Genomic DNA, 20,836 nt, shown 5'->3' on the forward strand with positions numbered 1-20,836 from the left:
CATCGATGTTTTGGAAGATGTTAGCCTTAAATTAGATTTTTTTTTTTTTCTTTTTTCCTCTCTGCCTCATCTTGGGACTGCCCCTGCTTTCTTACTTTAATGGCATTATCTTCTGAGTATATTCTTACAGGATTACAACAGTAGGTGAGGGAGAAACCTAGTAAAGATGTTTGGTATTGACATTGATTTTATTGATATTTAATTGAGAAGTTTGCGGTGTTTAAACGCTGGACCGCTGAGTATTTTACAACTTTATATGTTGAAGGTTGATTGACTCTGAACACTTAGTTGAAAATTAACCGCTCTGATAAAATTACCAGAGGAGGCCTGATCGTTCTTGAACATTTTTGATAAGCATTTAAAAGAAAAAAAAGCCTATAGATGATTCAATAACATGTTTGGTAGCTTCGAAGACAAAGGAACTGTGTTAAAGAGGAGTGACATAAAATTTTTAATTTGAATCACAAAAACGACTCCTTGACTCACTAAATCGAAAAAGATGATTGGAAGAATCTCTTGGAGGTTATTTCTGAGGGAGTGAATACTATGTTGGTTGACTATCACTATTGAGATTGTTAAAATAATTCCGAAGGAAACTAGTAGGTAAAGGACCGGGGTTTGTCTTAGAAATGCTTTTCTGAACCACAGTTTTCTAAATTCTAAAATTTTTATCACAGTTCCTTTCTCAAAAAATGATAGTTTACTATTTTTGCTGTTATTTTTTAATGTAATTTCAGCAATGTCTTCCCGGATTGGAGAGAGCCACAGCGGCGATAACAAAATGAGGTGATCTAGGAAGTTAGATTAAAAACAGACGTTGAACTTGGCCTGTGGAAACATCATCAACAGCTTCTTACCCAGTTGTCACATTCAGGTGATTTAGCAGGATTTAGAATGTTAACTGATCACTATGGCCAGAGCAAATGTCCTGAGGTTAGCCAGTGTTTTCCAGGGTCAGATTACCAGCAGCAACCTGTTTTGCCTGAATAAGAAAAGACCGGGGCTCCTGGGGGGGCTCAGTCTGACTCTTGATTTCCGCTCGGGTCACCATCTCACCATTGTTAGTTGGAGCCCTGCATGGGGCTCTGCACTGACAGCATGGAGCCTGCCTGGGATTCTCTGTCTCCCTTGCTTTCTGCCCCTCCCCACTCTCTCTCTCTCTCTCAAATATAAATAAACACCTAAAAAATTTTAAAAAGGGCCGGGAAGGGATATTATTCTTTTGTTGGTTTAAAAGTGTAAATGACAAAAAGAGTATTAATTGGAGGTGAAGTCCAAGTAAACGAAAAGGGAATTTTTTTAACTGCTAATTATTCCCATAGTAAATGCATAGAGTAAATGTTAATTAAATCCTCCTCCTATTAAGAAATTGAAGTGAAGAACTTGTTGGTAATATTAATGGACTTGATGACAAAAGCCTAGAATTCAGGGATCTATATTGAATGGAATCACTCAGACATATTAAGGAAAGAAAATTCCAAACCTGAATTGTGTCATGTAACAGGGATTATTCTTGCTCAGAATAGGTGTTTGATAGATACTTCTTGAATAACTTATTAACAAACAGTAGTTCTTGGTACACAGATATGACCAGTACTTCCTGATGTCTGCTTGTTTCCCCGCCTGCCACTCCCAAAAACTTCCTGGAGGACCTTCTTGGTCTCCTTCCTTTGATTCCTCTTAGAAGTTTAGCCCTCTGGAGGAGGTTTAGACATGAATATTTACCTTCCCTTCCCTAGACTCAAGGAAGGATTATAATACCAATAATTGACCCAAAGTCAGTAGCATAATATGTACTTGTATTATCTCATCAATACACAGATTATGTGTATTTAGTACAGAAAGGCAGAAAATATAGGCAAGCACAAACACTGAAGTAATGTAGTTGGTTTGTCTATTTATTTCTCAGGTGTCCTGGTACTATTCCTGGGCTCCAGGGGGCAAATTTGGAATTCAAGGATTAATGAAGAGCATTAGCCACAGTAGCCAGATACTTGGAGGCTGTGATTCCTTGTTTTCTGCCTTTAGGGGAAAAAAAATTATTATTATACCTGCTGATTATTACAGTTATTTGGAAAAGAGGAAGAAAAAAGCCAACGTTAGCACAGGTTGTGACAAGTTTTAAAATACTAAGAATACCATAGTTTCCCAGTAAGTAACTTGAGAATGTAGTTATTTTAATTGGGTTACCAAATATAGCTTCACCTTTCTAAATCTCCCAGCTATACCACATTCATTTAGGGAACATTCTGGAAAGCTTTCTGCCTACCATTATAACTCAGTACCTGAGTGTGGGTATGAACATAACCAGAGGTTTCTTTCTCCCAGAATGACTTTTTGGTGGTTCAGCTTTAATAGAATATTCTTAGGGATTCATGTGGATCTTTCCCATCCCGTTTTCTGATTTTTCTGACTTCCATCTCCAAGAGACCAAAAAAAAAGTAAAACTTCCTCAAAATCATCTTGTTTTTAACTTTTAGTACCTTGACCACTGTATGAATATATACATGTGAATAATCTTAAGTCATTAATAAATAATTTTTATACCATGTATTGTCACCTCTTTATATAGCGAGGGAAATAACTTATGCACAAATAAGTCAAATGAACTTCTCATACAAGGATTCATAGCTAACACTGTGCTGGATATTGTTCGTAAGTTTTTGCCTACAGGGGCACCTGGGTGGCTCAGTTGGCTAAGCCTCTGACTTCAGCTCAGGTCATGATCTCAGGTTTCGTGAGTTTGAGCCCCGAGTGGGGCTCTGTGCTGACAGCTCAGAGCCTGGAGCCTGCTTCAGATTCTGTGTCTCCCTCTCTCTCTTACCCCTCCCCAACTCATAGGCATCCGCGCTCTCTCTCTCTCTCAAAAATAAACATTAAAAAACTAATAATAAAAATAAACGTTTTTACCTACTGTATCTCATTTACTTATAATAACGTACTTAATAAATAGAGAATATTATAGCGTTCCTTAAAGGAAAGTTTAGTAAGTTCATTACAAATCACACTTGAGATGGTTCAGAATCAGTAAAGAATTGGGTGTACAATAGGAGAAAAGGCATACTCTCTTTTTAATGGTATAAATGTGTAAGTATGTGCTTCTAAATGTTCCTGAAGGAAAAAAAAAAAAAACCCAGGATAACCGGCTTTTATAAAATGATCTCCATGACCTCTTGTCCTGTCTGCCTAAAATTAGAATTTAAATATCAAAATTGCATAGTTTAAATTTTTAGAAATGAAATGGTACCATTATTTGTTAAATCACATTACTTTCTCAGACAAAGACCATTTTCATGATATTGGAAGAGGTAAATTTTAAAAACTTTCATGGTTGAAATTTAATTTTTTTTTCTGTGTCCCCTGCCTCACCAGCCTCCCCCCAGAAGTTTAATCTTTAAATACAAACATTTCCCCCCGAACTATGGGTTGTTGACTAGAGTTAACACCTTTCTCACTGAACACTAGTGTTTCTACCGTGCCCAGATGTGGAATGACATTGGAAGAATTTGCTGGCTCGATCATATATTGTCATACTTAAGTGAATGAATTTCTCACTTTCCCATCTTGAACTTTTTTTTTTTTTAATTTCGAGAGAGGGGCCACTGGGTGGCTCAGTCGGTTAAGTATCTGACTTTGGCTCAGGTCATGGTCTCCCAGTTTGTGAGTTCGAGCCCCACGTCGGGCTCTGTGCTGACAGCTCAGAGCCTGGAGCCTGCTTCGGATTCTGTGTCTCCTCTCTCTGCACCTCCCATGCTCATGCTCTGTGTCTCTCTGTCTCTCAATAATAAATAAACATTGGGCGCCTGGGTGGCTCAGTCCACTAAGTATCCGACTTCAGCTCAGGTCACGATCTCGCAGTTTGTGGGTTCGAGCCCCACGTCGGGCTCTGGGCTGACAGCTCAGAGCCTGGAGCCTGTTTCAGATTCTGTGTCTCCCTCTCTCTCTGACCCTCCCCCATTCATGCTCTATCTCTCTCTGTCTCAAAAATAAATAAACGTTAAAAATAATAATAATAAATAAACATTTAAAAAAATTAATTTCAAGAGAGCCAGCAGGGGAGAGGGGCAGAAAGAGATTGTGAAGCAGTTTCCACACTCAGCGTGGAGCCCAACACGGGGCTCCATCCCACAACCTTGGGATCATGACCTGAGCCAAAACAGAGTCTATTAACCAACTGAACCACCCAGGTGCCCCCCCCCCCCCATCTTGAACTCTTATGGTTGATCAGATGAGTGAGAAAAGGAACTAGATAGCATGCCTGGGGTAGTGGGCGATTCAAATTTCCAAACACAGCTGATGGGTCTAAATCTGTTCCTTTATTTTCTAACCACATTCCTATGTTGCCTTAGATATGTACACATGGCTTCGAACGCTCCCCTTTTAGGTCCAGGATATTAATAATATACCTTTTTTTCTCAAGAACTGAATTCTTAATTGTATTTTCAACTATTATCTCACCAAACAGAGTATGTCTATCTAGTACAGAAAGAGAAAAACACAGGCAAGCACAAACAATGAAACCTCGCCACCTCAGAATGTGTTACCTTCACAATTGCTTTGTGGGCATATGAACACAGACAACAAACTGGGCCATACTACGGGTAATCGGATTTTTTGCTCGACACTGTAGCACGAATATCTTATTCCAATAAATATATGCATCATTATTTCTTCAGGACTTCACAGTAAGGCTGATTTGTTTAAGTACACAAAACTGGACTCCGTCCTTCACCAGAGCAACGTTATTTGATTCATGAAAGCTTTGCTTTCTGCAAGGTGGACAAGTTCTGACCCAGAGGGAGTGTAGTACTTTTCCCTACAAACATCCCACTTCCTGGCTACTCAGACTCTCTTGTCACAAAGCCTGTGCAAGTAAGCTATTGGCCGGGCTCCTGGGCCCAGGAATGCTGCCGCTGCCGTTAATAGCTGTGTGAACAGTCCATCTATGGGCAACACGCAGCCGCCTGGGTACCTGAATGTTTTTTTTCACTCAGGCCTGTGCTTTCCCATGCTGAAATTTGGACCAGACACATTCTCATGGCAAGATGGTGAGATTCAAAGCACAAGAGAAAGCCTGCAGTTCGCATTTCAGAGATGGAGGAAAAACAAGATGTCTTCTCCAAAGGTTGTGCCCACTCAGCTGGAACCAAGAAATGACAGCAACCCCGGGGTGCCTGGCCCGCCCTGGGACACACGTGGGCGCGTGGGTGAGGCGTTCACCAGGAATGTTTCTGCGAGGCCCACAGGGCATGGGTGGGGGCTACTAAATAACAAAAACCCAGGTTTCTTCTGAGAAGCAAAAGGACTGGAGTCTTGTCTAAAACCGAGCAAAGCGTCTGCTAAAGAAAAAACATGGCTTCCAAGGGAGGGAATTTTTTTCACCTAGTTACGTTGAAAGTGGAGTCCTGGTATTGTATTCACGGGAACCACAATAAGGAAGATTCCTTTCTTCACAGTCACCCCACAAGTGACTGTGACGTTCCTGAACGCCCACATCCCTGGTTTTTCAGGCAGTCCCCTGTCTGACCTTGAGCTGAAGGCAGTGTCCCCAGGCCCCTAGCGTCCCCTCTCCTGGAATGGGAAAAACTGCTGCTTTCGCCGGAATTATTTACATTATTTATATTATTATAATTTTCGGGTACTTGAGCCTTTTGTTCAACCTAATAGCACGTTCTTCTGCATTCTCACGGCGGTCTCCTACCCTCAAGTTTTCTGCCTTCCCCACGTCCGTTTCCAGGAGAGGGGGCGAGGAGCCTGGGGGTCGAGCCCGCGCGGGCCTGCGCCCTCAGAAGGCAGCTCTGGAGCCTGAGTCTCTATGAATCGGCAACCAGAAGTGCGCCTTGTACGCTGACGAAAGTTAATGACCGAGTTAGTCAAGTTTGAAACTCCTGCAGGAACACAGTGGAGCAGATTCTTGGCGTCTGGCCCCGTGTCACTTACAAGTGCGCCAAGAAAAAACGTCACCTAAAAAGCTTATACTTGTTCAAGCCTTAGTCCTGAATTGTAAAAATCCTGTCTTTTGAGATCTGCCCGGCAATAAGGTTAACTAGCAACCCTCGGAACTAGTGGAATTCAAAACAAAATAAAAACAAAACAAGAAAAAGGTACTGTAGCGAGCCGCCCAGGGGCTCAGGGGCCGCCGACTGGGTAGGGAAGTCTGGCGCGAAAGGGGTGGCTCGGGTTCCGGGCGCCGAGCTCGCCCCCGCCGGCTTCGGCCCCGCAGCCCGGCCCGGTGCGTCGTGGGCGGGCCCTGGAGGCCCCCGACCCCGGACGGAGAGGACACACGTCGCCCGGCGGGCCCGGCTCGGGCGGGGGGCCGCGGGAAGCCCCGTAAGGGCGCGGGCGGGCGGTAGTGACTCAGCCTCGGGCGCTTGGGGCGGGCGGCGGCGCCGGGCTCGAAGGGGTTAAGTAGGCGGGGCCAGCGACGGCCCGCCCCTCCCGGCCCGCCCCCGAGGCCGCGGCGCCCGGCGGTACTTATAGCGGCGGCGCGGGACGCGCGGCGTTCCTCCCGCTGGCCCCGGCCGCGGCGCGCCCTAGTTACCCCAACGACGGCGCCATGGAGCGGCCGGCGCCCCTGGCCGTGCTGCCCTTCTCGGACCCCGCGCACGCGCTGAGCCTGCTGCGCGGCCTGAGCCAGCTCCGCGCCGAGCGCAAGTTCCTGGACGTGACGCTGGAGGCGGCGGGCGGGCGCGACTTCCCCGCGCACCGCGCCGTGCTGGCGGCCGCCAGCCCCTACTTCCGCGCCATGTTCGCCGGGCAGCTGCGCGAGAGCCGCGCCGAGCGGGTGCGACTGCACGGCGTGCCGCCCGACATGCTGCAGCTGCTGCTCGACTTCAGCTACACGGGCCGCGTGGCGGTGAGCGGCGACAACGCCGAGCCGCTGCTGCGGGCCGCCGACTTGCTGCAGTTCCCGGCCGTGAAGGAGGCGTGCGGCGCCTTCCTGCAGCAGCAGCTCGACCTGGCCAACTGCCTGGACATGCAGGACTTCGCCGAGGCCTTCAGTTGCGCCGGGCTGGCGAGCGCGGCGCAGCGCTTCATCCTGCGCCACGTGGGCGAGCTGGGCCCCGAGCAGCTGGAGCGCCTGCCGCTGGCGCGCCTGCTGCGCTACCTGCGCGACGACGGGCTGTGCGTGCCCAAGGAGGAGGCCGCCTACCAGCTGGCGCTGCGCTGGGTGCGCGCGGACCCGCCGCGCCGCGCCGCGCACTGGCCGCAGCTGCTGGAGGCGGTGCGCCTGCCCTTCGTGCGCCGCTTCTACCTGCTGGCGCACGTCGAGGCCGAGCCGCTGGTGGCGCGCTGCCCGCCCTGCCTGCGCCTGCTGCGCGAGGCGCGCGACTTCCAGGCGGCGCGCTACGACCGCCACGACCGCGGGCCCTGCCCCCGCATGCGCCCGCGCCCCTCCACCGGCCTCGCCGAGATCCTCGTGCTCGTGGGTGGCTGCGACCAGGACTGCGACGAGCTGGTCACCGTCGACTGCTACAACCCACAGACGGGCCAGTGGCGCTACCTGGCCGAGTTCCCCGACCACCTGGGCGGGGGCTACAGCATCGTGGCGCTGGGCAACGACATCTACGTGACGGGTGAGGGGACCGGGGACCGGCCGGGAGGGCCCCGGGTGTTAGTCTCCTGCGGCCTTGGGAGAGTGCGTTTTCCGAACCTGGAATCCTAGAACCGCCCCACAGTGCGAGCGCCCCTTCCCTTCCCCCGCCCCTTCTTGGCCAGTGGGTACGCTTCGAGAGCTGGTGCTTTCGACCTGGAAGTCCGTTGTGTGAGCTGCGACAAGCAGCTCCTTGTGGTCTCTGTGTTCCCCGATGTTGGGGGGGGGTGGGAAGTGTAGGCAGCCTAGATGACAGATGAGCCCACTCCTTGCCCGGGAGGTGCCCCCACCCCCATTTGGTTAGAGGATACTGGGGCATTCACCCCGCACAATGGGCGCTTTCTTCTTCTCCCTAAGGAATCCAGGGACAGGCGGGGGACTGGCGCTCGATGAGACACCCATTTCCCGTCCTGGGGATTTCCCCCACACAGCTGAGCCCCACAGGCCCCTTGACACGCTCATTTTGTCACCAGTGACAGGGTTTCCTCAAGCTTGCACCTAGGCTTGTCACTGGGGGGTCACATGGTGTTTAGGCTGCTCCCTAGTCAGCGACTGTAAACATGGTCACATGCTAAGAGGTTTTCTTCCAGTTACTTGGCTCAAACCCCAAAACACTGCCGAGTCATGCTGGGCGGGTCCCATCCTGCCCCGGTCCTGGGCATCTCCCACATTTTTCATTAAAGATAAATCCCAGTTCAGACATGGGGCTACCTCCTTCCCTGGGGTGAGGAGGGGCGGTCTCAGTGACAGCTATATAAGGAAAGAACCCAACTCTCTCGGCAAGCAGCCCTGGGCCCTGCGGAAGGCTGTTATCAGTGAACTGAGGCTGTGCCCCTCATGGCACCTTCAGGAGAACGCCAGCTCTGAGCTCTGGTGTTCCCACCCCCCAGCCCCACACACACCACCAGTTGGCGAGTGGAGAAATCTTGGGTTAAGGATGTGCTCAGCTCTTGGCCTGCTGCTCTGTTCCAGCGTTTGCTGGAATATGCTGGAATTGGTCGCTTTCCAGTTTGGGGTTGGTTGGCCCTGTGTTTGGGAACTGTGTGCCCTCCCAACACATGAAAGTCTGGCCAGTGCACTCCCTCCCAGAACTGGTTAGACTCGCCCCAACTTTGTACACCCTTCCATAAACGTCTCAGTTGAGCAGCTAATCCTTCGGGGTTAGACAGGTGGCTGGGTCATTCCATACAGCTGCCTGGAGGGAATTTCACAGGGGCAAGAAAGCTGGTTTCAGCTGCCTTGGACGCAGTTATCCTTTAGGAGGAAGAAAGCAGGCAGAGTGCACTTTGTAAGAGCTTTGTGTTTTAAAAAGCTCAAGGCTGTGAGACAGGATGTCATGCGTGCTTTGCCCTGTGGCGCCAGCTCTGGGGAGGGGGGATGTGACCCCGCCCCTGGATTCTGGGGATCCCTTCAGGCTGTGGGAATTCTAATGTGCTGGGTTTAACTTATGATTACAGCCAGCACCCCGGGGGGCAGTGAGTGGTTGGCTCTTTTTTTGAAAGAAATATAGAAAGCACTTGATTGATTTTTTTTTTTTTTTCCCCTGGACGAGGCACATGTCGGTAACTTGTGCCTAAATCAAGAACTGGATCCCCAGGATTCCCCCCGTAGAGTTTCTTTTCATGCTGGGCTCTTGCTTGCAGTGTGAGGTAGATTTCCTATCGGGTTGTGCTGGCCCTGCCTTGTTTGTGGCTGCCCAGAAAGGCCAGAATTCCACAAACAAGGCCGTGTGTGCCCTGCCACATGCTTTGTGGCCCCCCAGAAGTTTTGGCTCTGAGACCCAGGCCCTGGTGCAGTTGGGGTGTTGGACAGTGTTTGTGGGTGTCCAGACCGCGATTGCTGTTTACTTAGAATTCTGGCTCCAGGGCCCTTGTTTGACCCACACGGACTGGCGGTGTTCTTGTGGCAGGAAGCTCTTACACCCCTGGGCGGCACCTGCACTGCACTGCCTCAGCCCCCCCCCCCCCCCCCCCATGGAGCCCCTCTAGCCAGGGCTTTGGTGAGAGAACCCATGTGTTGACGCTGAAACCCAGTGAGGCTACTTCCTGCCCTGGGAGGCTCCCTCTGGGAAGTTCATCGAGGCCCGCGTGGGTGCCTCACCCCCGAGTCCGCACGGGCTGACCTGTGCGATGCACGTCCTGGCAGGTGGGTCTGACGGCTCCCGGCTCTATGACTGCGTGTGGAGGTACAATTCCAGCGTGAACGAGTGGACGGAGGTGGCGCCCATGCTGAAGGCCCGTGAGTACCACAGCTCCTCCGTGCTCGACGGGCTGCTGTACGTGGTGGCCGCGGACAGCACGGAGCGCTACGACCACACCACCGACTCCTGGGAGGCCCTGCAGCCCATGACCTACCCCATGGACAACTGCTCCACCACCGCCTGCCGCGGCCGCCTCTACGCCATTGGCTCGCTGGCCGGCAAGGAGACCATGGTGATGCAGTGCTACCACCCGGACACGGACCTGTGGTCGCTGGTGGACTGTGGCCCGCTCCCGCCCTGGTCCTTTGCCCCCAAGACGGTGACTCTGAACGGACTTATGTACTTCATCAGGTGAGTATCCTGAAGCCGAGGCCCCTCCGCAGCCTTTCTTACCAGGCCCCGTGCTAAAGCGCATCATCACTGTGCTCCCATTTCACAGATGAGGAGGCAGGCCAAGCTGGCATCCGAGGCTAGGTCTTTCTCACCTGTTAGAACAGTTTCTGTGGGCTTCTAGGTTTTCTTGATCAAGGGATCCTGACTGATGGAGTTAGATCCTTGGATTATTGATTGAGTGGAGTTAGGGCCTTTTAGAGAGCTGTCTGAGACTCTAGAAGCTAAACCACATGTTGCTTTGTCTGTCCTCCACCCTGAGGATCCCGCTGTATAGACCCTGGTGGTTCCCATGTGGCATTTATTAAGAAAGGAATCTGTCCTGGGGCGCCTGGGTGGCGCAGTCGGTTAAGCGTCCGACTTCAGCCAGGTCACGATCTCGCGGTCTGTGAGTTCGAGCCCCGCGTCGGGCTCTGGGCTGATGGCTCAGAGCCTGGAGCCTGTTTCTGATTCTGTGTCTCCCTCTCTCTCTGCCCCTCCCCCGTTCATGCTCTGTCTCTCTCTGTCCCAAAAATAAATAAACTTTGAAAAAAAAAAAATTAAAAAAAAAAAAAGAAAGGAATCTGTCCTATGTAAGGGGGGTTTTGCATCTTAAGAAGACTAGAGGAGGGGCATGTGGGTGGCTCAGGTGGTTGGGCGTCCGACTCTTGGTTTTGGCTCAGGTCCCAATCAAGCCCCACATCGGGCTCTGCGCTGACAGCGTGGAGCCTGCTTGGGATTCTCTGTCTCCCTCTCTCTCTGCCCATCCCCTGATTGCACTCTCAAAATAAATAAACATTTAAAAAAAAAAAAAAAGACTAGGGGAGGCTTTTTGGAGACTTTGGGTCTTTGGGGAAGTGTTGCTTTGTCAGAGGGACCCTTTGCTCACCCAGCAGTATGTCTTCACCCTGCCGCTGGGTGCAAGAGCCGGGGGTGGGGGGATCAGCTCCACCCCCCCTTATTTATTTATTTATTTATTTTTTTTTTTTCTCAACGTTTATTTATTTTTGGGACAGAGAGAGACAGAACATGAACGGGGGAGGGGCAGTGAGAGAGGGAGACACAGAATTGGAAACAGGCTCCAGGCTCTGAGCCATCAGCCCAGAGCCTGACGCGGGGCTCGAACTCCCAGACCGTGAGATCGTGACCTGGCTGAAGTCGGCGCTTAACCGACTGCGCCACCCAGGCGCCCCTATTATTTTTAATGTTTACTTGTTTTTGAGAGAGAGTGTGTGAGCAGGGGGAGGGGCAGAGAGCGAGGGACACACAGAATTGGAAGCAGGCTCCAGGCTCTGAGCTGTCAGCAGAGCCCAACGTGGGGTTCGAACCCACAGACCGTGAGATCATAACCTGAGCTGAAGTTGGATGCTTAACCAACTAAGCCACCTGGGGGGCCCCACCCTCTCTGTTTAAAAAAAATTTTTTTTTTTAACGTTTATTTTTGGGACAGAGAGAGACAGAGCATGAACGGGGGAGGGTCAGAGAGAGGGAGACACAGAATCCGAAACAGGCTCCAGGCTCTGAGCTGTCAGCCCAGAGCCCGACACGGGGCTCGAACTCACGGACCGCGAGATCATGACCTGAGCCGAAGTCGGTCGCCCAACCGACTGAGCCACCCAGGCGCCCCGCACCCTCTCTGTTTAAAGCAATACTTGGGCATTCAGCACATGTCTCTGCAGGTCCCATCTATGCCTTTCCCGCCTGAGCTGCACAGGAAGGGCCCACGGCCCTGGGATCTAAGGATCCCACAGCCACTCGGGACCAGGGACCACTCCTAGCAGGGAGCCGGCCCTAAAGCTGTCTGGGGGGGAATGATGAGGATGATAGTTAGCATGCGTCAGGGCCCCCGAGCTGGGTGTGGTCTGCCTCCTGGGCAGGAGTCCATCTCTATGACTGTGTGACTCTCGAGATGGGCACCACTGTCATCCCTAATTCATAGACGGCAGCAGAGGCTTAGAGGGGTAAGGAATTTATGGGACGGCACGGGGTTTGAGTCCAGGATATCCAGCCCAGGGCCCAGTGCGGTGTTGCTATATCGTGGTCTCCCTGGGCCAGGCTGTGGCCTTGGGAGCATGGGGCAGACATGGAGTGGCCAGGGAGTCACCATGCATCTGTGTGTCTTGACTTGCCACAGCCAAATATCCCCTCCTGATGGGCCAGCAGTCATTCAGGGAAGTAGGAGCTCCTGTCTGCTGTGCACAGCCTGTGTGTGTGTGTGTGTGTGTGTACATTCATGTGCACTTGTAGGTGTGTGTCCCAGTTCCTCCCTTCCTGGCCTAGAGCCTGTCTGAAGCTGTGGGATCAGGAGGGAAGAGTAAGAGCTGTACTGTGGTTTCCTCTGTCCCCTCTTAGGAGCCTCAGAGGACATATGCACTTGGCTTCTCAGCCCTTCTCTTGCGTCCTCAACTGCCCTGGCCTTTGTCTGCTCCCTCCACTCTGCTCCCCCAGACTAGAGGCTCCTTCCCAGGCTTTCTTGGTGAGCACATGCAGGGCAGAGGTAGCACATCATTGTATGTCAGGAAACCTCTGGAGTGCTCAGAGAAAGCCCTGGAATCTCGGCCAGCTCCTGGTCCTGTTATAAAACATCATCTGACCCTTCGCCCAGCTCCCCCTCCCCCAAGTCAAGGTAGATGTCTTCAGAGAGGGGGTGGAGACAGCTATAAATACTTCTCTCAAGAGTGCCAGAACCTTGGCTTCAGCCCCTCAGAGTCCGTTCCAAGTTGAGCGCCTTTGAGAATGTCCTCCCCGCCCTGTGGTCCTAGAATAAGACGTGCGAAAAGGCCAGCCTGTCCACAGAAGGCCCCCTGTGCTTTCCTCATCCATGTCGGGGTCTCTTGTCAGGTGCTAAGCCCCCGCAGCTGGAAGCATCGGGGTGCCCCCCACACCCCGTGTTAGCCTTTGTGTGGGTTCAGCTAAGCCATGGGAGGCTGGGGGTGGGGGGTGGGCCCAGCTCTGCCCTATCCCAGCCCCCAACCACGTGGAGATAGTGAAGGGTGGGGAAAGGCGTCCCGATTGACCTCCAGGGGGGTGGTGTGGGCAAGACCTGGGGTCTGGTTCAGATGCACTTTCACGTTTGTCCCAGAGTCACTCATTTCATGCCTAGTAAGCCTCGTGTCTAGTAAGCCCCGTCGCACCCTGCTCGAATGCCACCTGTCAGGGCAGCTCCTGTCCACAAGCTGCTGTTTGCAGGGGCACCTGGCACTGGGTGGAGGCCTCAGCCTCTCAACCGCTGCGGCCCTGACAGTTTATACGTCTGTGCTGGGGGAGGGCAACCCAACGGCCTCTGGCACTGTCATCCTCACATGGGCCATGAACTAAGATAGGTTTTTACACCTTGAAATTGTTGGAGGGGGGAAAAAAAAACCCAAAGCAGGAGCCGCATTATGTGGTATGAAAAGTTACACGAGATTCAAATTCTGTCCACAAATAAGGTCTTTTCGGAATGCAGCCAGCCCGTTTCCGAACATCGGTGGCTGCTTTTGCGCTACAGCAGTCACGTTGGGGAGTAGGTACAGAGCAGGCTCTGGGGGCCTGAGATGTTCACTGACTGGCCCTTCTGCTGACCCCGGACTCCTTACTCTCACTGCCATCTGGGGCTAGTGTCTGTGCTTTTCAAGGCTGTGCCTTTGAGCCTTTCCTTGCAGGGATCCAGAGCGTGTCAAACAAGGTGGAAAGACCCTGACCCCAAAGGGAGGGGCAGTGCTGGTGCCTTCTTTCCTATGACTGTGCCTATCCTGCTGGGCACCCAGGACACAGCAGTGAGCGGGAAGAGACTGGGGGGCTGACAGCGGTGGGGAGGGCCCAGGAATAGTCAGGGCGCGTCAGGGAGTGCAGGGGGGCAGGAGGGCTGGCCTGGACTGGTCAGCCGTGGAAGGCTGTTGTGAGGAGAAGACACACAAGTGCAAGTCGGAAGATGGAGAGGAGACTGGTGGGCAGGGATGTGGGAAGTTCAGATCTGGAGCCAGCCAGGGGGGCCGTGCTGGTGTAGAGCAGCGTGTGTGTGTGGGGGGGGGGGGGGGGGGTAGGGTGGTTAAACCTGAAGGTGTTTGATCTTCAGGTTTGAGAAGTAAAGTCTGCTTCTGGCCTCAGAGCCCAGGCCGGATAGGTGTGCGGGCCTGTGGCCCCTACAAACCAGGGATGAGGGCTCACTGGCCTGTGGACTCCAAATGACATCAGAGACATTCCCAGAGGAGAGGGGCCTGTGTGGCCCTTCTCTCCACACAAGGATGCTTCCTCCTGCCTCTGATACGTTCCCCCCCTCCCATTCACAGGGATGATTCTGCGGAGGTGGACGTATATAATCCCACAAAGAACGAGTGGGACAAGATCCCATCTATGAATCAGGTAAATATGCGGCTGTGTCGGCATTGGTAGCACAGGCTGGTCCTGTTTTCTGGCCAGAGTGTAGTCATGACGTGTTTGGGAGATGGTCCTGGTGGGCAGGGCCCATGCTGAGCCCTTTCCTGGTGTTATTGCACTTAATAGAGGGCTGGGTTTTCCCTCGGTTTGTACTTCAGGGGCACTGAGACCTTAAATAAATCCCAGGGTTAGACAGTTTAGTGAGTTCATCCATTTGGACCAGCATTTGATGAGTACCTGCTGTAAGCCAGAGAGCATAGGGAGAAGAATATTCCCCAGAGGGACAGCAAATGCAAAGGCCCTGCGGCAGAGTATGCCTGGTATGGTCGCAGAACAAACCTCACAGTCCAGGGTGGCTGGAGCAGAGTGAACAAGGGGACAGCGGAGGCAATGAAGTCAGACAGAAGGTCTTTGGGGATTGACCCTGGGGAATACAGTTATTTATTGAGTGCCTACTGTGTGCTCTGAACAGGACACTGCTACCACTACCTGATCAGGGTGTCTCCCCTCTGCTTGTCGAGAAGAGAGGTGCTGAGTCTGACCCTGTGATGGAGCTGGGAAGGCTCGGTGGCATTTGGCCACGTGAGCAATCTCCTTAGTCCTAGTAGTTGTATATCTCCTCAACATCTTTTTTCTTCCTTAAAGTTCCCAAACCTGCTCCCATGATACCTCTGCATGGCAATTGTCACAACTTACAACATCCCAGTTTAACATTTGCACTTAACAGATGGGACTTCTCTTCTCCCCGTGATGACCTACACGTTACAGCAAATTTGGGCAAGAGGAGAAAGTCCAGGGGTGTGGTTCAGAGCCCAGATGTGAGTCAAGTCCTGGCTCAGCCACCGTCAGCCACATGAGGCACTGCTTTCCCACCTGTACGATGGGAGGACAGCCGGGCCCGCCCCAGGGCTGGTGCTCCTCACCGGGAGAGTCGCTGCTTCAGCAGCCTCCCGGCCACCCTAGGAACCAGGCACAGTGTGTGGCGCGCACCACCCCCCCCCCCCCCCCCCCCCCCCCAGCCCTGGTTCTGGAGCCGGGGTGGAGGAGGGCATTGGCCTGGCCTGGGGAGCGTGCAGAGGGCCGCTCTCATTTCTCCAGGAAGTGGCGAGGGTCCCAGGCACCTTCTCCATGGAGAGAGGCCGTAGGGTTTCTGCGCTGGCCTGGCTGCCGGCCTCCACTTGCCTGTCTCCCTTGACCCGCAGGTGCACGTGGGGGGCAGCCTGGCCGTCCTTGGAGGGAAGCTCTACGTCTCAGGTGGTTACGACAATACGTTTGAACTCTCTGACGTGGTGGAGGCCTATGACCCAGAGACTCGGGCATGGAGCATAGTGGGACGGCTCCCGGAGCCCACCTTCTGGCACGGCAGCGTCAGCATCTTCCGCCAGTTCATGCCCCAGATGCCCTCTGGTGGGCGCGGCTTCGAGCTGGACAGTGGCAGCAGTGACATGGATGTGGCCCGACCCCGGCGGCCACAGAACCCTGACGAGCTGCACTAGCCCTGGCCTGGCCCGGGGAGGGCCTCGGTGCAGGTAACACAGCAGGTCTGGGGGCGGGGCAGTGAGCCCCTCCTTCGTGCACAAGGACGGGTTGGGTTCACCAGGTGGAGCTCTTGGGTCGCCGAGTGAGCCTCAGGATGTGACACCAGGAGAGCCTCTGCATTTAGAGCCGGACTCACAGCTGCTGGGAGCTGCCTCCCTGCCAGCACAGGGCTCTGGCTCTAGCAGGTGATCCCTCATGCTGCCTCTGCCTATGCCTACTTGCTTCCATGTCAGAGAGGACGGCCTCTTGCGGGGACAAGTCCTCCCACGAGAGTCTGAGAGTGGTCCAGGCCTGCTTTCCTAGGCCCGCGGGCTCTGCTGGCCTGGACCATCGGGAATTTGGCAGACGATGGCTGCAGTGGGGTCCCCAACTCCACGTCCGGTGCTGGACATCCCAGGGGCCAGCTCCCTGGATGGAGGCGGTCTGCCTGCCTGGCTCCTCACACCTGCTGGGATGTCCCACCAAAACGTGCCTCACAGGCGCAGGGCAGTGTGAGTGGACGGGAGTGTGGCCTTGAAGTGGGCCCCAAGGGACGTGCTGAGTAAATCCTGTCTCCAGTGAACCTGGGTTGAGGCAAATGCTGGGTGCTCCATCCGCCTACCCCACCAGCTGGTGTTGCCACCTGACTTGGAGGCCTCCAGGACCGTCCCAGGTGGATGCACGAGAGGGCAAAAGCCTGCAGGTGCAAGGTCGTGGCTCCTCCCTGGGAGGCCCTAGGAGTTTCTCATTGAAGCCCAGCCAGGCTGATGGTTGCGGATGCCCTTCTCTCCCCTAGGAACAAAGAATCCTGCTGCTTCCAAAGGAAGCCCTGGACGGGGTGGCCCCCCGTGATTGGCTGCAAGGTAAATGCAGTCTGGCCCTTCCTTAGAAGAAGGGTAGGGTGGCCAGGGATGCAGCCAGAAAAGAGTCTCTTACGGTGCCATTGCTGAAGGTCTCTGCAGGGCAGGGGGACAGCCACGCTCCTCCCAAGCCTGGGGCATCCCCGGGAGGGTGGCGGGAGGAGCTCCCAGGAAACTGGGGCTCAGGGGTCCCCGGTTCCCTGTTTTCTCTGGGGAGTGAGTGGTCTGGCCTCCTCAAGGTCCCCAAGGATCCCTTGGCTGGATGTGTCTCTCTTCCAAAGAGGAGGATGCTTGCATTTCCCTCACTAGAAAGCTGGAAAGCAAATGTTTGTTGAGTTGCCTTTCCCAGTGAACCGCCTTGGAGATGTGTTCTTAGCAGGAGAAGAAAAGTTCTAGATGTCGCTTCACAAACAACACTTTTTTAAACACTTTCTTTGGCCAGGTGGCAAGGGTTGTTCTGGGGGAGGAAGTCTTGAGGCCTAAAGAGCTGTTGGCTGGGGCCCCCACCTTCTCTGCCATATGCCATCACTGTCTGGTTAGACCTGTTGCAGGAGCAGCTCCGGTCCACAGCCAGCCCTTCCCATCCCCTCAACTGTCACTCACTGGGTCACTCCCGCACACCCACTGCGCCAGGCGCTGCCAGACAGCCGGCCGGGTGGTGGTCCTGCCTGGGGCTCCCCCGCCAGGCGGGCCTGGCCGTGGGATCCCTTGGGCCCCGGGGGACTCCTTCATGCCCCAGGTCCCACCTTCACCCCTCCTGGCGTGCGTGTTCCCCCTCGATCGGGACTTGCTGCCCCTGTCCCCCAGCGATGGTCTGACCTCCCCTCCTCGGGGCTGGTGCTGCCTCCTCCTGCTCTGGTGCCTTCCCAGCAGGCTCACTCCGCGGGGGTTTTCCATGCCCTTTGGTCCCTGTAGGTAGAGGGTGTCCTGCCACAGTGGCTTGTCTCCTGTCAGTGGCAGTGGGGAGGGCAGGGCAGCGCTGCACAGGACCGAGGGAGCCCTGATGTGCACCAGGCACGGAGCTCTGCGCCAGCAGCTGCGGCCTGCCCGCTCGGTGTGGGGACAGGCCACGCAGATAGGTGTCACGATGCCTGCTGACACGTCACCTGCAGCCACCCCCCCACCCCTCCCCGGAGCAAGAGTGCAGGCCTTGATCTCGTGAGGAAGGCTTTGGCGCCCTTCCTGAGGGCCGCCTCCGTGGAGGGTCCCTTTGGCAGCCGGAGAAGGTGGGGTGAGGAGGTGCCAAGGCTGCTGGAGCTCTCCCCACCTCCCTCCAGTGGGGCTGGGCGCTGTCAGGGTCAAGGACTTCCCGTGGTCAGCGACTTCCAGGGAGAGGTATCGTGTAACACTTTTTTGTCGGGACGGGGCGCTGCAAACATGTTTTTCTGACAAAACCAGCCTCTGTGGACCGTACAGCAGGCCTGGTCCGTGCTGAGGGCTAGCGACCACTCTGGCCTTCACCTGGCCTTCCCTGCAGATGCTCCCTTGTGGCAGGGGGCCCTGAGTCCTGGGTTCCTGCCCTTGGTTCTTCACCGTGACCAGCTGGCACACCACTGGCAGCTGTTGGTTGGCTGGTTCAGTGTGCACCCGTGACGTCCTCCTCCACACTCGCTCTCTAGAACTACGCGGGTCTCCTCCACCCGGGCCCCATCCTCTGTCGGGAGCACCAGGGCGGGGAAGGGGAAGCAGCAGCCTCAGCAGCAGCGGGTTCCTGCAGACCGCAGCCGGGGGTCCACGGTCAGGGACGGCCCTTCGGCAGCACCTGCTGCCCTGCCCAGCCCTCCCCGCTTCCCCCGGTGGGGGCTCTCGCCTGGGGACACCCCCCCACCCCCACCTTAGGAATGTCTATACACTGACCAGGGTCAGAGATGGGCCAGCTGGAGGTGGAACTGTGTTTGGATATACGGAACTTTTTAGTCTACGAGACAGTTTAAGTTATGAAAATTCAGTGACTCATATTTAATGCTGATTTGCTATAAAGTATTCTATATTTATATGACTTCAGAGACTCTTATGTACTAAAGGACACGCCCCTTTCAGTGTCCCAGCTATCTAGTTCCAACCCCAGACGGTGGGGCAGATTTGCCTATTTATTTGTCCTATAGGCCTAGGTGTCCAGAATCCTGTTGAGAGATTTTAGGATGCCTTCGATGTATACTTTTTGAAATAAAACTATTTCCTATACACTTGGTGTCCTGGTCTTCATCCTGCCGCTGCTGTCTTGGAGACCAGGCAGAGGCGAGGCGGGGCAGCGGAGGGCTGCCCCCGTGCCCACAGAGGAAGAGGACAGACCGGGGTGCCCAGGGCTTGTGCGAACGGTCTTGGAGCAAAGCTTCTGAGGCCCTTTCTTGTCTCCGATCGTTACAAGGTGGCAAGTAGTGGGAAGCGGAGGCTGAGCCCAGGGCATGAGGAACACGGGAGTCCTAGCCCCACGTGCTGCCCCACGGCCAGTTTGGCCTCCCTGCCTCCACCCCTTCACCCGGTCCCCTGCCTCGCTCCCCCCACCTCCTGAAGGTGGGCTCTCCGGTGGTGAGGAGACCCCCATCTGCAGGGGGTAAACCTCAGACCTGGGGCGGGGAGTGGGCCCTTAAAGGAGGATCCTGGAAGAGGCCGTGAAGTTCAGAAAGGTTCCTCGCGTATAACCCAAGGCATAGGCCGGTTTCTTTGTGGGGCAGGGAGCATTTTGAGGCCATAGTTTATTGTTTAATAACCTCACTGAAATAGAGCTGAGGCAGTTCGTAGTCTGGGCATCGGCTGTTGTGCCTGAATATGGGCCTTACCTCTAAGCACCCCAGTGGTCGAGGAATACAAGGAAAGACGGTTAGATGGGTTCTGGGTGTAAAACAGATCGTTTCCTTCCTCAGACTCCAGGAGGAATTGGGCAGTGTGGAGCTCGTGTTTCAGGAGTCTTCCAGTGATAAGATTTAGGTGGTGCCCGACTTGAGCACTTGCTCGTGACTGTCACTGCCCCAATTCAGAGCTCGTTCTGTGCCGGGCACTAAGCAGAGCACCTCTGCTGTGTGTCAGGCGGTTGTAGAATGTGTGTGCAGAGCTGGACACCCATCAGCGGGTGGGGCCTATATCCCCTGCCCTTGAACCTGGGCAGTGAGGTTCTGGTGTCTGCCTGGACCAGCACCACGTGGCAAAGGGGACACTGTGACTGGAGGGCTAGGTCATAAGGCCTCACAGCTCTGGCTGGAACATGGGTCCTTGGCACACAGCCACCATGCTGTGAGGAAGCCTGGGCGGCCCGTGGAGAGGGACCCAGGCCCACAGCCAGCACCGCCTTCCCAGGCACAGACACCCTCCTCCCCCCAACCGCGCCCTCGCCAGCCTCCAGGGAAATACTGGGGCGGCTTGCCATCTGGCGGGAGGTAACCGCGGGCTCTCTCACTGAATCCTTGTCTACAAAGCGGGTGCTATTACTAATTCCGTTGAAGGGGAGGACACGAAGGAGTCGCCTGCCTCGGGCAACAGGGCTGTCAGTGAAGAAGCTGAGGGGGAACGTGGGCGCCGGCACCCACACGCTTTTCCTGCAGGATGCGCACCCGGCCCTGCCGGCCCTGCAGAACCCGGGGACCAGCAAGGCCTCTTGTCATTCTAAACTTGGCCTTGCCGGCACTCCGGGCCACCTGCACCGGCAAAGCAAGTGAGGACCCTCCCGAGGGAAGGATCCTGTCGGCCGTCATCTGCCAGCCAGGGTCCAGAGCCCGCTGACCACCAGCCCTACCTCAGGCTCCCCGCTGGGATCCGCAACAGGCTGGCGGGGCGAGGTCATCGTCGGGGGCCCTGAATCCCATCCCCACTAGCTGGCAGCACCACAGCTGTGAAACAGCAACGCCATGGCTCCCAGTCCTAGAACCCTGACAGTGAGACAAGAGCACCCGGGCCAGGGCCTGGCCCCTAAAGACACCCGCCTAGAGTCTGCCTCTGCTG

At 54.6% G+C, this 20,836-nt stretch overlaps 1 protein-coding gene across 3 annotated transcripts; it reads left to right on the forward strand.

Annotated features, from left to right (window-relative positions):
• The first annotated feature begins 6,495 nt into the window (after positions 1-6,495).
• KLHL21 (kelch like family member 21) lies at positions 6,496-19,084 on the forward strand. Of its 3 annotated transcripts, none has more exons than XR_007155185.1 (5): positions 6,496-7,577; positions 9,740-10,145; positions 14,435-14,507; positions 15,250-15,340; positions 15,725-15,864. XR_007155185.1 is itself a non-coding variant. In XM_047873554.1 (4 exons), exons 1-4 carry the CDS (start codon positions 6,557-6,559, stop codon positions 16,016-16,018), a joined length of 1,794 nt encoding a protein of 597 aa, XP_047729510.1. In that variant the 5' UTR covers positions 6,496-6,556; the 3' UTR covers positions 16,019-19,084. The 3 variants fall into 3 exon arrangements, 1 of the variants encoding a protein (XP_047729510.1); XR_007155184.1 differs by having other exon boundaries at positions 15,250-15,497; positions 15,725-15,834; XM_047873554.1 differs by lacking the exon at positions 15,250-15,340 and having other exon boundaries at positions 15,725-19,084.
• The last annotated feature ends 1,752 nt before the right edge of the window (positions 19,085-20,836 follow it).

This window comes from Prionailurus viverrinus, chromosome C1 (assembly GCF_022837055.1).
Source record: "Prionailurus viverrinus isolate Anna chromosome C1, UM_Priviv_1.0, whole genome shotgun sequence".
In the NCBI taxonomy this organism is placed as follows: Eukaryota; Metazoa; Chordata; class Mammalia; order Carnivora; family Felidae; genus Prionailurus; species Prionailurus viverrinus.

What these genes read in the sequence shown, in the direction of transcription:
- KLHL21 (XM_047873554.1), top strand. Translation starts at nt 6,557, where the DNA reads ATGGAGCGGCCGGCGCCCCTGGCCGTGCTGCCCTTCTCGGACCCCGCG. An exon ending in CAACGACATCTACGTGACGG is followed by an intron (nt 7,578 to 9,739) that starts GTGAGGGGACCG and finishes ACGTCCTGGCAG; the next exon opens with GTGGGTCTGACGGCTCCCGG. An exon ending in GGACTTATGTACTTCATCAG is followed by an intron (nt 10,146 to 14,434) that starts GTGAGTATCCTG and finishes TCCCATTCACAG; the next exon opens with GGATGATTCTGCGGAGGTGG.